This window comes from Hemiscyllium ocellatum, chromosome 25 (genome assembly GCF_020745735.1).
Source record: "Hemiscyllium ocellatum isolate sHemOce1 chromosome 25, sHemOce1.pat.X.cur, whole genome shotgun sequence".
In the NCBI taxonomy this organism is placed as follows: domain Eukaryota; kingdom Metazoa; phylum Chordata; class Chondrichthyes; order Orectolobiformes; family Hemiscylliidae; genus Hemiscyllium; species Hemiscyllium ocellatum.
The window spans coordinates 21,751,555-21,768,269 of record NC_083425.1 but is presented as its reverse complement, the minus strand read 5'-3'; the positions used below and the strand labels follow the sequence as shown (position 1 = coordinate 21,768,269).

Below are 16,715 nucleotides of genomic sequence, written 5' to 3'. Positions count from 1 at the left end.
GAGACGAATAAAGGTTATGATGAACGAGGGGGGAATTAATAATAATTGAATCAAATGAGAAAAAAATGAAAGGTTATTGTTGTGAATCTGTTAATTTAATGCATGATTTTGATGTTTAATGGGCTGAACACACGGCCCATTACACGAGGAAACCACGGGAAGGTCATTGCTATTGTAACCAGGCTTGTCCATTCCAGTAGATCAAAGCTCAGCCCTGACCCTGCAGCTGCTAACGTGTACACTGTTTAAAACTGTGTGTTTATCCAAGTGCAGTGATTGTTTTCAGCCTACAATTCACTTTGATCACAAAGAGTACCCCGTGGTTGGAACCTGGGCATTCAAAGCAGACTTGTGGATGATTAATCGGAGAGTCCTATCTGATCTTGGTCCAGGTTGCCGTTCAGTCATCACTGTTTCCCAATCTTTTATCACCTGGTGGCAGTTGTTCAATCCGTCACCAGAATGCTTTTTTCATGATGATTTACTTTCTTACAGCATGCTCGGTGTGCACAATGGGTTTGTGAAGTTAACAGTGATCACGTTACTCTAAGCGTCGGTTGAATGAATGTATGGATCACCACTTATCTCTAACCATCTTGTCCTATCCTAAACCTACTGTCTATCCGAGGCATTTGTGTTTGCATGAGTACTGCTCATATCATACTTGGTAACCGATGCACTTCAGCATGTTGGAGAAGGATGGAAATAGATTGTTTCCTTTCCCCATCGGAAACTAAACAAGTTCAGTATTGAAAATATGAGATGGTTGGCAATGTGTCACCGGTGTTCAGTGTGAGCCGGTCTTTTCCCTTGTTATTTTATCCAAACGATGCAACTCGCAGTGTGATCCCAACAAGTCCTGAGTTTCTGCAAATACCGAACTCCGTTCCCAGTAGTAATCAACGGAACTCACTCCACAACCATTCATAAAGTTGGTGAGCAATGTAAACATTTCTTTAGATCTGTCATGTTTGGAACAACTAAAATTGCAATTCTGCACTCGGACAGAAAATGCTGGGAACAAACTACGGGTGACCGAGATGTGACCGAGAAACAAAGACAGTCTGAACGGATTCTTCCCATAAAGTTAATCCGCCTGAGATGTTCAGGATTTTATTTGGTTCTGTTAGATTTGCAGTCCCATTTTTGTATTTGCTAGCAGTTCTGCACTGGTGGCTAACTCTATTTATTCCACTTGAAAGCGTTTCATTAAAGATATAATTCATTGTGACAAAAATGCAAAATATTACAAGTACTCTGCACAGGAAGTATAGTATCCGTACTCCGTGTGTTTACCAAAAGGGGGTCGTTTCATGCCTCTTTTTTCTGCTATCCATTTGCTGACATTTCTCTTCTAGATAACAATGTTCTTGCACCAACTTCAGATTGTCTCTCAGATCTCTGCAACAAGCGTTTATGGGTGGGAGTGCTATCTCCACCACACTAAGGTTATCTCCTCTCCAGATGAACCACATTTGGCACAATATTCAAACGACCTTGGGCTCGGGGTCAATGCAACTGCAAGTTTTCCAACTAATGCCTGGATGTCCAAAAAAATTGGAAATTCGCGCGATTTTCAGTCAATCCTAACAAGGGCTAAAATGAATCCACTAGTAAACTTTGACAGACAGTGTGATAGTTTTTGAACTGGTTTTAATACTGGCGTCTCTTCTTTCCTTTTCAAAACAGCTTTTCGCTAAATTTCCTGTTGCTCTTGTTGAAGTGACCAAGTGCAAGGGCTATGCACAGGTAAACCAACACACAATACATTTAGTCTCCTACAAGAGTATATTTATGGAAGATACTTGAGTATATGGATACTATGCTGTATCTCCATAATGTTCTTCCACTGCATGTGGACAATATGAATAGATACACAGGTAATGTGCGCAAAACATGTAGTTTATTAGTATACAAGACAACATGACTTAGATATATTACATCTGTTAGTGTCAGCTTATCTCAATTATGTGCCTGACCAGAAGATAATGGACTCAATCTCCGCTCTGGAAATGAAGTATCTCATTCGGTTTTGCAAATCTATGCATCAATGATGAAGCTACCATAATGGCGTTGCTGTCCCTTGGTCGAGATATTACATCAACGATTTGTCTAATTGTCGAGATCTCTAGTCCAAATCGAAGACAAGACAGGAATCCACCAATAGCCAATGCTAACAGAACTGATAACAAAAAGTGCTGGAGATCACAGCGGATCTGGCAGCATCCATGGAGAAAGAGCAACCTAACGTTTCGAGTCTAGATGATCTCCAACACTTTTATTGTTTTCAGTTCAGATTTCAGAGTCTTCAATAACTTGCTCGTATCGCGAACAGACATTACTTGGCCAAATATCTCAATGCAGCTGCGCGAAAAATTGTCACCTTTCTTGGAAGACATAGGTCAGTCACTTGGTGTAAGTGAAACACATTCCGCAAGCAATAAATACTGCATAAAATGTAACATGCATGCGTTTATCCCTGGCACTTTAAATCAAAACTGGCAACCACACGAAGCCAAAGAACAAAGTGCCGGCTGTCACCAAGGTGGGCAATGGTAACAAGAAAGGCTAGCTAAACTATAAGATCAGGTGTAAAACCAAGCGTAGCTATTGAAAGCCTGAAATTTGGAGGGGAAGGGATGGACAGATGAGGTTGTTACTGAGAAAGAATAACATATTCATTCCCGCTATGGAAGTAGTATCTCAGGATTAGGTAATATACTGATTCTGGATTTCAACACAAAGGGGTTGAGGAAGGGCGTAAAAGGTTTACATTTTGCTTTTTAGAAACAACGGCAGTATATTTTGAGCCACACTAATCATGATAGCATTGATAAAATAGACAAGACAAAAATGCTAAATGGAATCTGTGAAAATAGTTTTCTCACATATGTGAGTACATTCAATTCTTGGATAGAGAGAAGCTTTATAGAGGGTTTAGTTGTTGGACAAAGAATACGCTTGAGTCTTAAAAGAAGACAGTAAACAAATTTGAAGATTTAGTTCGGAGGATATAGAGACCAGAACGTATTGCTGAGGGCATCTACACCAATAGTCGAAGAAGGAAACGGTAGTGCCGTCAAAGGCTGAGCATGATTAATCGGCAACGGCAGAGAAAGAGTGATCTAGAGGAATCAGGATCATCATTAACATCACATTGGTTTAGCGACCATAATTAACATCAGTTGGTGGTGTCTAAGAGTGGTGATTTGTTTAAAGATGCACTTACTAAACTGTCAGAATTTTAGAGATATCCAAGGCAATGGCTGATTGTTTTCCAAAGTATTCAATCCAAAGTTCCAGAAATGGATAGCATAGCTAACATAAGTGCATTGTGGACTAGTGTGTATCAGGCCAGAACTTTCAAGGTGTTAAGTAAATTGGGCAGTAATTGTGATTTACATAAATGTTGAACATACCTATATCCAGAGAAATTTGGTAGAGATTAGAAGCGATAAAATAAAAAATAATTAATTTAGTAGTGAAAGTGAAATGAGACTGGGGTATAAGAGATACTGAAGATATACAACAACAAAAAAATGCATATCTTTAGAACAATGTGATAGACACTATTGGATCAAAAGGAAGAGACTCCAACAGGTGAATCATGAATAAAACATGATGTTAATCTCAGTTGCTGAACTGGATTAACAGAAACCACCAGAGGGATATTAGTTAGCATGTTTCAGCCTGATTGCGCTGCCAGATGCAATAGACATTGTAGATTTGTCAAGCATTATTGAGCAGTAAGACGTAGACTGCTGCAAATGTGTTGCTGGTCAAAGCACAGCAGGTTAGGAACCAACTGTGACAGCGAGTGATACGACCACATAAAGTAGCGTTCCTTCTCATATGTAGTATATGTCAAATACATATCTGCAACAAATCCATCATACACAGTGTGTCTTAGATTTAGTTTACTGCAATTATTCCTGAGATAGACAGTGTACTTTAAATAGCGTGTATCATTAAAATTGCATCTACAGATATAGAATACTCCTCAGATGTACCTGGGCAGCTATGGTTGTTCAGTAGTTGGGTTTATTTAATACTGAGATGGATAGTTTGCGGTATGAAGGCGAGTTCTGTCATATGGGAATATTGAGAGAATGTGCAGTTGATCGGATGTGGTCTTGTTGAATGACAATAAACATATCTTATACCTTGGGTTCTTATGCATATACTATATCAAAAAAAATCCCAGTCCTAAAACGATGATCAGTGCTTCTGTACATGGAGATCACTTTAGTGTTTCAGAATGTTCTAGCAACTGGGCGCTGGTTACATCACTGACTTTTCCAGGTATTGCAGCGATCGCTTGCTGTATTGTTCAACCTCGTTAATTTTGATGTGAATGCTAAAAGTCTGGATTATGAATTTTCTTTGGCATTAAGATGTCATATGAACTCAATCATGTCCGGATCGTGGTGATGTCAAGTCAAATGGGAATGACCGTGACTTTGGAAAGCACAATTGCTGGCCCAGGGATTCGTTCCCTGTTTGTCCCTCGGCTCCGATTTGTTCTGGGGGTTCGGTTTATGGGTGACTTCTCTTTGGGGGAACAGAGCAGATCTCTCATTAAGAAGCAGCTGGGAGCTTTGCCGCAGCATTGTTTACGACCATTTGCATTTGTATTTAATCAATAAATTAAACGTGAAACGTTCATTGTGTCTGAGAAGGAACGGTATATAACATGAAAGAATCGAGGATAAATATTTCAAAACCTAAATCGCCCAGTAAAGCTTTACTATTTTTAACTTAGGACAAACCAACCGTACACGCTCAGAGCGTTAATTCTGATTATTTTACAGCCACCTCGCGAAGGCACGGTAACAGCGGGGAGGTTTTTAAGGACAAGGGTCCATATTTCCAGCGTATAATGTGCCAGAGAAGGGAAATATTAAATAAGTTTACAGCCGCAGTAAATGACTATAAATGGAAATCGCAGCAAACTGCGGAGAGAGCGGGTCGGCCATTGTTCCAGTGTGTTGGAATTCGTGCTGGTAAGCGGCTTTAGTTGCAGCCAGGAAAATAGAATTCCACTATTACACAAACAGCAAAGTAGATCCTTGCTGGGGAAAAAAAAAATCGGCTCATTAATTTTAATAGTCAGGTAAGAAAGATTGAGTCCGGAATATAGTTAAACAGTTGAGGCGCTCCCTGATGTGGAAGCTCTCCTGTTCTGGAGTCACAGCTGCAGGCAGACACCTACAGACCAGAATATGGCGACCGACCTTCAAACACAGCCCGGGTCTGAGCAACAGGGCCATCGGCAGCGAAGTTATTCCGTGCCCACGGAAGGTCGCCTTTTTTTGTGTGTGTGAACGGTGGTCATGGGCAGAGTGATGTCAGGGTTGGGCACATTTCAATAAAGCAGCTCAGCAAAGCGCTGAGGTGGCTCCCCCAAAACAGCAGGAACTGGGAGGATTTCAGGTTTGTCTTCGCTTTCCTTTAGGTTGTAGGGAAAGAAGGATCTTGGCGCAAGAATGCCACGGCAGAGGCTTCACAACAGGAATTTTTTATCCTGCCCGCGGGACACGCACACACAATGTCAGCCTTTTCAATATCTGAGCTAGAAACACGAGTTGTTTCTGAGTGTCCTTGCACCAAGGGACTGGCCACCCGTGGGAAAGTTCGAGGGAAGATACATTTTATTTGTTAATTTATACAGAAAGGGAGAACGTGGGACACCAGGTCACACCCAGGGTTACATAAGGTCGCAATTTTAGTTAAAAATGAGAGGGGAATCTTGCAGGGAGTGTTGCTTTGAGACATCGAGTGGAAATGAATTTGCTATCCGTCGAGATGCGGGGAGTGCCAATGGGACGGATTAGATGGGCTGAACGGCTGCCTGGATTCTCTAGCCGTTTGGAGAGTGGGAACATGAGCACCCAGGTAGTGAGCGAAGCGGAGACTGTTGTGGTCAGCAGGGAGCGAAGCCGCCAGCCCAGCTCCTGCTCCTGGTGTCACTTGCACTTACAGCTCTCTGGTAAGGCCCGCGCCAAAGTGTGGAGGGTGCACGATTTTCCGAGCCCTATCGCCCTCCGTTACCACAACTGGCGTAATCAACAGGGCTATGGGATTGCCCAGAAAACTGCTTTCGGGAATGTTCATCCCCTCCCGTCCCCTTCCCAAATACTGACAACACCCTAATCAAAGCCCAACACTGCGGATGCTAGGAATCTGGATCAAGCATAGAAAATGCTGGAGAAACTCAGCAGGTCTGACAGCATCTGTGGAGAGAGAATCTTTTGTACGAACTGTGACAGCACTCGGATCTCAGGCGAGAGGCGACACCGGAAAGATCTCTGGGCTGAGACCGAAATTGTTTCCTGGTGCAGCAGTGTTTGTATGCGGGGGATGGGGGTGAGGGGGTTTGGTCATGGGGTCGGGTACTGATGCGAACCCTGTGTCCTAGGGTTAAACCCCGGGGTTTCAACCGGACCAGCAGTAGGTGTGGCGAACCTTCTTCACCCAAATAACACACACGAACAGACCCTTCCTCTGGGTTTCACCGCGCGGCCGGATTGACCTCGGGTGGGCCGATCGTCCTCAGAACATGACCATGAAACGATTCCTTAAGGGATACATAACCTGACTGAGCATAGCACAGGCAGATACCAAACCAGCCGCAGTCTCTTGTCCACAACGCCAACCCCTCCCTCCTGCAGAGTGCCCGACTCTGACCTTGGGCTTCAAAGTCTGGATTTGGCAAAAAAAAATCAAGCTCCTAGTTTTCCAATATGTTCCTTGGATCCAATTTATTGGTGAAAAATTGAAGGGAGCGAACTCCGGTAAATTAAGGAGTGCTGCTCTGTACCAATTTGGATGTGAGTTCAAACTGCATTCCAAAGGCAGCAGCAACACTGTGGTCATAGAGCCTTGTATTTGTTTGTAAGATTGGCTCTCACTGCTCGTCACATTGAACTTGTACAGATAGGGCTGGATGTACCTTGAGAATATGAAAATTGTGTCGTTTCATTTCCATTATAGAAACTGCAATTACAGTCTTTGGGAAGTGATTTAAATGTTTCCGAGCTTATTCAAACACGACACACACACTTCCAGCGAAAATTTCAATAGCATGAGGTATAAGCACTAGTCAGAGAAACACAATCTCGAACATTCACACAAAGGGCTGTGCTTGAAAGACGATCTCATGAGAGATGAGAGTTTTGCGGTGCCTCATGATCTCACCTCGCTCTGGAATTACGGTTGAATTACTCATGAACTACTGGGAAATGTCGAACCTACATTTCCCGAACACGAGAGACGTCCCGTGATCGACCTTGGTACAAGAAGGGGAACGCTGGCAGTTGTTTCGGTTTTAGCTCACATTGTGAGCTTTCTGCTCAAATGGAACCTTGGCTATTAACTGAGCTATCCCCATGGGCACTGAACATTCCGTCCCCTCTGGCCTGAAACCAGCCCCGATTTCCCCCATTCCCCTCCAACAACAAAAGCACCTCTGACTTTTCAAGCTCGATGCATTAAATGAATGAGGAATGAGGCACACCAATTGGACGATAATGTCTTCACCAGTTCCAGCCCACGGCACCAATTGGAATCTACAGATGGAATCTAATAGAAGCATTCAGTGGATTTTCGTTTTAGCCATAAACCAAGTACCGAGTCGAGGTAGTTAGGAGCTTTAAATGTGCAGCAACATCCCAGATAACCGTAGCTGGAGCCAATTGTTGAGAAGCGCAGATTGATGTAGACCTCACACTGTTGTAAGCTCATTAATACTATACCCCGAACATGAAACATACAAACGACTTGATAAAAAATCTTTCACGGTATATATGGGTGTAGTTGGCTGGACCAGCATTTATTCCTCATCCTGAACCGCCCATGAAAAGGTAGTGGCAATTGCCTGAAACATTTTGATTCAGATACACAGATTATTAGATCTGCAGCTTCATAACCGGGCTTCAAAAGCAAGCCTCGTACACAGGATGTGCTGGACTGAGGTTCAATAAAGGCGGGACTCAAAGATACGTACATGCTTCAAGCTAGTCTTACAACATGCTTCAAGCTGCGCCATTATCAAACATGTACAGTATTCGGTTTTCCAAAGGAGCACTGATTGTGAAGGATGATGTCTCTTCTGTTGATGATGTTTCCAATTCGAGTTGTTGTCTTCTGGCATGGCAGAACCCCCGCCATAGATTCTTAGAAGTCGAATATACAGATAACGTCCATGCACTCGGTAATGGTCAGTTATCTCAAGCTGACGTGTCACGTCGGTGTTCAGGTTTAGGATTGATCTGTCAACGAAGCATCATCACTAAAAAGAAGCCTTTTGTAAATGCTGTGATTCACAAAGTTCAAACCAGGATAGAAGATGTGTCAGAATATGCAGGATCTTGGTATCTTGGGGGTGGGATCAGGCTGTCCAACATTAGTAGGCATTGGTTACTGATGTTTTGGTTGTGTCTTGCCTATTCGTTTTTTCCTTCATAGTTTACATTGGTTTTGGTAGAAAGTGCCATTGGTCTCATTCAGAATGTGGAAATCCAGTATCACACCTCCTTCCCAAAGCACTGCGGAACTCAATGGGGGTATTGTCCATTTCTCTGATACGGAACGGGCATTCTCTTCCTCGAAAGAACACTTCTAAGGACAGACTTACCACTTATTAAAACAGCCAGACTAAGGAATTTCCAAATAGGAATGGTAAAAGTCATGCAGGCTTTCGGTAAAGGATGCTGGTATAATTCCTGTTGCTCGTCCATGGTACGGCTAGCTCAGTTACTTGGATTCCGAGCCCCCGGCGTCATGAGGCACAAGAAAATCAGCCGATTGAACAGTTAAACAGCTGGTGAGAGGACTCGGGAACCGACCGAATCGCTCAACACCGACATGACAGGAGCAGCTTGAGATCACTGACCAATACCGAGTGCTTGGACGTTATCTGTATATTCGTCTCCTAAACCTTTCCGGGTTAGTTACTGGGCTTGATGGGCAGCTCTTCTTGGGATGAATTTGACTCCAGATATCTCGCTTACTTTTCTCTCCCGGACTAAATTCGGGGTTTCTAAACGTATCCTCATTTTGAAGGCTTAAACAACAGTTCACAACGTACCTGACGTCAAAACCACACACTCTGTGTACAGAAACTGCGCCAGTATTTCATTTACCGAAAACACACGTCCTCTTTTAGATATGGCTTTTACAAAATTTACTCTTCCACTTGCCCAGCCCTAAGACATTCCCACACTGAGAGATATCTTTCGAGCCAGTCTAACCTATAACACAGACTTCAGTTGGCATATGTCGCTTGAAAGTCTACGATCAACGTTTATAAAAGCAAAAACCTCCTGCCCTTGGCTTTGCATTTATAATTCGAGTATGAACGAGCTGTCTTGGCTGAAAGATCGTTTCAGGAGCGGTTGGACAAACGGTCGTTTTGTTTAGCATTTTATGAGTTTCAAATAACTACATTTCTAGAGAAACGCCCGAAGAGATCCGCCAATGGGAACAGCCACTTTGGTGGTACATTCTACGAAGCAGCATTCCTGGGTCAGAGGCCTGAGGAGCAATGTGACTTTGATGTACAGTTATTTCATCTCAAGTCACAGGATGTTGCCTCCTCGACTATTTTAATCTGCACAGTTTGTCAATGTGACACATATCAAACTGTGGTTTCCGAGAAATGACGCCAGCTGGTAACCACAGTTACACGCAGTATGACTTACTTTAATAAAATGCTACTTTAAAATATCGGCAGTAAGATTTCAAAGGAAGCTCCATAGTTTCATCATTTTCATTTACTCACTAACAGCACCAGAATCCTTCGAGAGAAGAGCTTCGCCATGACAGTATATTGACTTCTACATTGCGCGGCACAAATTAAGAATATGACTCAGTCTTGTTTCATAGAATTTCTATTCACTGTTCAGTTGGTAAATAAGAAACGCCACATCAAAAATGGCGTCCCGGAGATTAAAAAAAGAATATCAACATTCTCCCATTATCTTATTGACTGTCGCCTCACTGCAACAGCGAATATGGTGCTTTAAAGGCGTTTTCACATATTTACATTCAAGCACAAAAAAAATACAATTCTATCATAGCAGCACAAGCTCGCCAGTTTCGGAAATATCAAACAGACAGGAAATACAGAGTCTGCACATGTAGATAGCACACATATTATCACAAATATTAATTATATTTGACATTGGATTAAAAATTGAAACAATGTATCAAACATCCATATTGTGGTTTTATTTATTTAAGATTTTGCTTTTAAAAAATTAAAAATCCAGATTTAAGGAAGCGATATTTTCTATCGTTGCCCTTTATTCCTGGTTAGCCCAGTCTAACTGCAGACACATATTTACGTCTACATATTTAATGTGCCCGCTTATAAATAAAATTGCATACATTTGAACCTTTCAATGAAAAGAATGGAGATTTGGGTTAAAGAGTGCATTCACTCTCAGGATTTCTGCATTCATTCTATACGGTTTCTAAATTGGCCTTACGTTTCCTTCACACCGTTACATATTCTTTAAAAGTGACAGTGAGGCAGTTCGCTGTGACATCTGTGATAATCAGATTCCCCAGGTAAGGCTTGAGGCCAGTCCAAGGATATTGTTGCTCCCCCTTTGCCGTTTCCTCTTTTCCCTCAACCTCCGTCTGCTGTGTCGTCGCCTTCTGAGGCTCAGGCCTGGACTTTACACAGCTCAGATCGATTGGCTGCTCGGGATTTGAGTCCAAAGTCCCATCAATTCCCTCATTCTGATAACTATCGACCGCCTGCAGCTCAATGAGATCATCCTGTTCCAGCTGGACGGCGCTGCCCGGCACGCTAATGCTTCTACACGTCGGCGGCTTTTTGGCCTCTCTGTCCACGATGGGTTCTGACAGATAGCGTTTCCTGGACTTGGGGAGTTTGGAGTATAACCCATCCCTTTTGGAAACCTCCGAATCACAGGCCCATCGCAATGGAGTTGGTTGTTCACACTGCTCCGAGGGACGTTGTCCCTTTGGACTTCTCACCTCTTTCCCACTTGCTACCTCGTCACTTTCTCGGCCGGCTACCTCCCCGTTTTTATTTTGAGCTGCAGCTGCCGCGTCTTTAACCACCAAAGTCCTAATGTAACCATTCTTCTCGGCCTCAGACTCTTTGTTTACATTGCGAGTCTTGGCCGTCTCAGGCCACCCATTGGCCACATTGTCAGCCTCCAACTTGTCTCCTCTTTCCTCCGCCGGCACAGCTTTCCCATGTCCATTTTTAACTATCCACAGCTCGCGGTCTCCAGTCTTGCTTGTCACTGACTCATTCCCTCCGTCCCCGTTCTTACCGTGTTTATCCTTCGCCGACTGGAGCCCATTATCCATATACTTGCTCATGACTATTACAATCCTACCGTTTTTATTTTTGTTTTTTACTATTTTCATTCTACCGTTCATGCCATTGCTTTTCACACTTTCCTTGGCTAGTGCTGGCCCCGTCCCGGATCTCGAATCCATTTCCTTCATTTCAGGCTTTTCCATGCCTTCAGATTGGGAACTATTTCCATTTTTGGCTCCGCTGCGCAGCGTTTCATGCTCCTGAATACTTTGATGTTGCTCCTGATTCCCTTCAGTTTCGCTCCTGTGAGAGTCGGCTTGTTGGTTTGGGTACATGATGTCCGGTTGATAATGGTGATGCTTTTTGCTGTTAAGCTGATAATAATGTTTAGTAGCTTGGTGTTGTCGCTGTTCCTCGGTGTTATAGGGTTTATACTGGTGAAGCTTTTTACTATTTAGTTGATACTGGCGTTTAATAGGTTGCTGCAGGATATCACTTTTGGACCTTTCTTCTTCCAGATAAGTGTCCTGCAGCTGAGAAGGAACATTTGAACGTCGAGCAAAAGCTGGTAGCTGGAAATAGAGAATAGAGTATTATTTGAGATTCAAATTCTGGTAAGAAGTCTATAATCAATTAACTATAAAACAAGGCTACAATTTAGATATGTAGACCAGCTCTGCACTGGTCAATGAAATTAAAGCTGTACATCTCTATGACTCTACCTCAGCACCAAAGCTCAAGCTGCAGAGACTTAGATTTGCACCTTCCTACTTGTTTCACTTCCCTGGTCTAAGAGGTCCAACTTCAAGTCTTAGAGGACAGGCAAATGGCCATCAAGGTCCATTCCGCCATCAATGTGCTCTCCTTATTAAGGAGGAATCTGCATCATGTCTCAATCATTGGTGCCTTCTTGCTCATTGTTTCAAAGCACTAGATGACAACTAGTCATGTTACTAATCTATTCATTTGTAAGTACCAGTGGTCTTGCAGTAATCAACATCAGCTTGCCTTAAATAACCACTGCTTTTGGATTCTTTGTTTATTAATGAATCTGAATAAATGAACTTGTACCTGATCTTTTTAGATATATTTTACAATATTCAGTGACTGCAGATTGCAAATTTGAAACATTAACGATTTAAGATTCTATTGCCAAACATTAGTATTGTTAAAATAAAGTACATCTGGATAACTTGTACTCAAATCTCCATTTGCTTCCCTGAATATATTTATACCTTTCAAGGACCTAATTGCTTGCACTCAAGGTTCTGTGTCAACATCACTTTATAATGTTGCACTGATATTTACATAGTTGCTTGCTCTAAGTAAGCATAAGGTTTGGCCAAGAATATATTTCTGAAACTGAATCATTTTGATTATATAGAGCCAGGAAATTTGTGCAGGATTGGTTTGGTCTGGTTCATATATAACACAAACAAATGAGCATTAGATAGATGATATTACCTGAACTAGTAGGTGTTTTGGTTTGGGTCCTCGTTTACGATAGCCCATTGATTGTTCTTGCCTTTCCCTGAAGTCATAGGTAATACAATGGTCAGCCTTAACATTACTTGCAAAAATTAATTTCATAATCAGTTTACAAATGTTTTCTATTCTCACTCTTGAAAAGACCTGATGTGTTTGGTTGTGCTATACTTTGCATGCAACTTACAACATCCTAACATAATGCAAAACAGTTTTAATTGAAACAGTTGCTAGGTGCTCAGAGATTTTTAATTAAATGTTTACATTTGCAACTGACTGAATAGATACAATGTCAGAAATGGCTGGAAAAACTCAGCAGGTCTGGCAGCATCTGCAGAGACAAAGCAGAGTTAACATTTTGGATTCATTATACTTCTTCAGATTAAATTGTCATGGTACACATCAATGCTATGGCATTATAGAATACATGAGTAAAACTTCACAATTTTCTTGTGACAAAGGGGCAAGTTCCTGACTTACAAATTATGTCCAATTAAATGAGTTCACATAAAACATTAAAATATCTGCCCAATAAGTTATAACAATATTAATTCTTCATAAAATTTCAGTGAGGGGACATTTTAGGTGAATATTATTTAGAGATGGTAAATCTGGGCCCTGTGTGATCTAACAAGTCTATATATGCTAAACAGCCATTCTTGTTTCTACACATGCACAAGTAAAAGAAAACCAACACTTCTCATTTACTGCTCATTTTCCAGTTTATCTTTTGTCTTACTGTACTTATTTCCAGATTTTACATGCATAACTGCATACTAAATGTCAGTTCTTCTGAGAATACTTTCTGAAAGTTCACTCAGGTTTCATAAAATAATGTTAGGGCTACTTCAACCACAGAATAGCACACAATATGTCCACCTGCTGTCAGCTTTCTAATAGTTGTTCTTTTATTATCACTTAAAACACACATTTTAAAAGAACATTTAATGAGCGGAGTGAACAGCTCACTCTGTTTTCCTTGGTTCCCTTGGATAGTTTATAAACATTTCTTCCAATAGTTCATGTATTTGGCATATTGTTAAATGAGTTAAATATGTGCAGTATGCAGTTAAGCCCAAAATGCATCAATAGATTTTGATCATTGTTTTGATTCTGCATAAGACTGGAATGCAACGTATAAAATCTCTGTGTGAAATTGTGCTGTTGAAGTAACTGAAATTAGACTACTGCCTTACAACTACACAGAGGCCTTGAAGGCAACAAGTACAGTGATACTTTGGTGATTGTTTCATGGAAAGAGGGCACCATTATTATTAAAGTTATTTTCTATACAAAGCATTATGATTTCTCATGGGCTTTATGTTCATTAGTATGCTCCTGTAACTCAGTCAAAATATGCAAAAGTTACTGATTGGCTCATTTTGAATAACTGCAGCCGACTTGTAACTGGCAGCAGGTGAAAAGAATAAACTGCAATTTCAATCGTTGGCCCTCCTGGTGTGCTGTCGCCTCTTTAATTCAATTTAAACAAAGAGAACGTGTATTAGCTTCGCCTATAGTCAAATATATATACATATAAGCCTCTTTTTAAAAAAATGTGCTGTTGACTTAATTATTAGTCTAATTATTTTTGTTCCATTAAGATCTAGTTATAAGCAACTTTTTGTCCCTCCCACACTGTTACACGCAGCATGACTCCACTGTATTTATTCACATGATTGCAGGCAGCTATGGCAACCCCGTGAGCTACTCACCAGTCGGATCGATTATCGTGTAACTAATTAAAATAGATACGTAACCCGCCGTGTCCTTTTTTTTCAGATTGCAGCGTTAGTTAACAGCAACATTGCCCCTTTAAAATGGTACTTGCGCCATTAGCAGGTGTACCAAGGAACAGGAGTGTGGTGTGGCCATTAGAAACAGGAACACTGGAGATCATGGTCAGAAGGATATTGTGTAGTCTGACAGCCCAGAACCACCCTACACGAGTCTCACTTCGAAGATAAATGCACCATCTAGCTACGATCTGGAACATGGCAGCGGTAGTCACATCACTATTGCAGCTGTGATTAAAAGGCAGCTTTTACAAACTTTTATATTCTCATATCTATTGCGCCAATATATCTTAATTTCTTATCTAATCTCTTTGCCCAGTTGAAACTTCAGCAATGACTTCAGGAAATACTGGCTTTTCGAAGTATAACGTTACCAGCTGATTAACGATCTCCCACCCCTTCCCCTTTACGGTAACATATTTCAGCGTGGACTGACTTTTGCTAAACCGCTCTCAGAATAGATCTCGGGAAGTCAGGCAGTGGGTGAGACCACATCTGCACCGAAACACTGCCGTCTTCTAATCTGGGGTTTCATTTCGAAACTGCGCAGCCCCTCTACTTTCACAAGCTCGGAGCTTTCAGCTTTACTTATTCTTTGGTGGTCGTTTTTGTGTTTGTGTGTAGGTGTCTGTATGTGTGTGCATGTATGGGCAGACTAGTGGCAGAGTTATTTCGACCTCTCTGGTTTTTCTTTACCTGTGCTGGAAAGCCAGGAGCAGCCGAGGGTCCAGGATGTTCTCCTCTGGCTCCCACGTGTTGTATCTACGGAGAAGACACCAGCGGTTCACTTAAAATCTCTCCAAATACACAAGCGGAAAATTAAAACGAACTAGTGCTGCTATTCAAGCAGTGTGCAGGGGAGGCCATTTTCACTCCATTCACACACACTATCATATCTTTCACAGTCCATTAAGACATTCCAGGACTCTCATTGGCCATTTTTTTTTGTTATATTGGTTTAACTACTAACAATTCACTGATGGCATTTGTCAGAAGGGAATTGATTTGAGTCCCACATGATTCTTCCAGCCATGCAGACGTTTGGATACTGTATTTTATGTTTAATATTTTTAAAAATGCAAAACAAAAATGGGACTCACTTGGGAGACCATCCCCTCCATTTCACCAGGTATTCGACTTTTCCCTGCGGAGAAATAAAGACAGCGTTCGTCACTGAACAGCAGAGACAGCACTATTCCTGATCAATAACCTGGAGGGATTAGTGCGGAGGTGGGCTCCAGTCAGTCCCATTTACCTTCCTGATCCGCTTTTTCTCGATGCTTTCCACAGCAAATACGTGCTCCCCTGCGGCTGGTAGCTCCATAGCGATGCGAAGAGCTAGACGGACGCCGCTTGACCTCTGCTAACTGCAGCTCGCTTCACCCGGAAGGGAGCACTCCCGCTGTGGGCAGTCGCGGCTTTCCTCTCGCTCTTCTTGTTTCTCTTCTTGGCACCCTTTCCGGGCGGGCTTTTTCCTGTCCCCTCCGTTCTAGACTCCGTAGTCACAGATCGTTCTCCCTTCCTCTCTCTCTCTCTCTCCCTCCCTCTCTCTCTGCAGCAGAACCGGCAACGCAGAAACGCAGGCAATACAACGCTGTGGCGTCAGGAGCTGGAGCTGTCAATCAGCTCAGCCCCGCCTGAGGTCGGAGAATCTAACTACAGCACCAAATACGGGCAAGACGCAGCCTTGTATGGTAATAGCAGAAAGATAAATTCTGTTTTTCCAAATTAAGGCAGAACGACATGAAAATGAACATCAGAAAATGGTGCTTCTCCTCATCCCTGTCCCTCTCCCTCCTCATTGGGACTGTTGCCTCGCATCTAAACAATGTAATTCCCCGGGCTCACAGTTTTGTTCCAGTACGATGTGCAAATGTCTTTCGTGTCCTCTTCTAATTGGCTATGCATCGGGCTGGCAATGTCTTGCGTTCTTTGAGAAACCTGCTTCGTTTCTGACAGACATCAAAGCGCGTCACTATTTTATTTAATTTGTCCCTACGACCCAATAACTGGAGATGCTACGTTCGCCCTTTATTGTGCATACATTTTGCGAAGTACACAGTACCGTGAGTCAGCTTGTATTCCCCCCCACACCCACCCACACACAGCCCCCACCATTACATTGAACCGAT

General features: G+C 42.3%; 1 protein-coding gene across 1 annotated transcript; it reads right to left on the bottom strand.

Annotated features, from left to right (window-relative positions):
• Window positions 1-9,717: 9,717 nt before the first annotated feature.
• On the bottom strand, window positions 9,718-16,122 carry cbx4 (chromobox homolog 4 (Pc class homolog, Drosophila)). Its single transcript, XM_060844505.1, has 5 exons — window positions 15,839-16,122; window positions 15,684-15,727; window positions 15,280-15,345; window positions 12,767-12,833; window positions 9,718-11,874 (listed from the first exon to the last, which is right to left on the bottom strand). Exons 1-5 carry the CDS (start codon window positions 15,905-15,907, stop codon window positions 10,498-10,500), a joined length of 1,623 nt encoding a protein of 540 aa, XP_060700488.1. The 5' UTR covers window positions 15,908-16,122; the 3' UTR covers window positions 9,718-10,497.
• Between the last annotated feature and the right edge of the window lie 593 nt (window positions 16,123-16,715).

Excerpts from the sequence above, each read along its gene's own strand:
- cbx4 (XM_060844505.1), bottom strand. The coding sequence starts at position 15,907 with ATGGAGCTACCAGCCGCAGGGGAGCACGTATTTGCTGTGGAAAGCATC. Across the intron at positions 15,346-15,683 it reads TGGAGGGGATGGTCTCCCAA|ATACAACACGTGGGAGCCAG; the intron begins GTGAGTCCCATT and ends TCTTCTCCGTAG. Across the intron at positions 11,875-12,766 it reads CAAAACACCTACTAGTTCAG|CTACCAGCTTTTGCTCGACG; the intron begins GTAATATCATCT and ends CTCTATTTCCAG.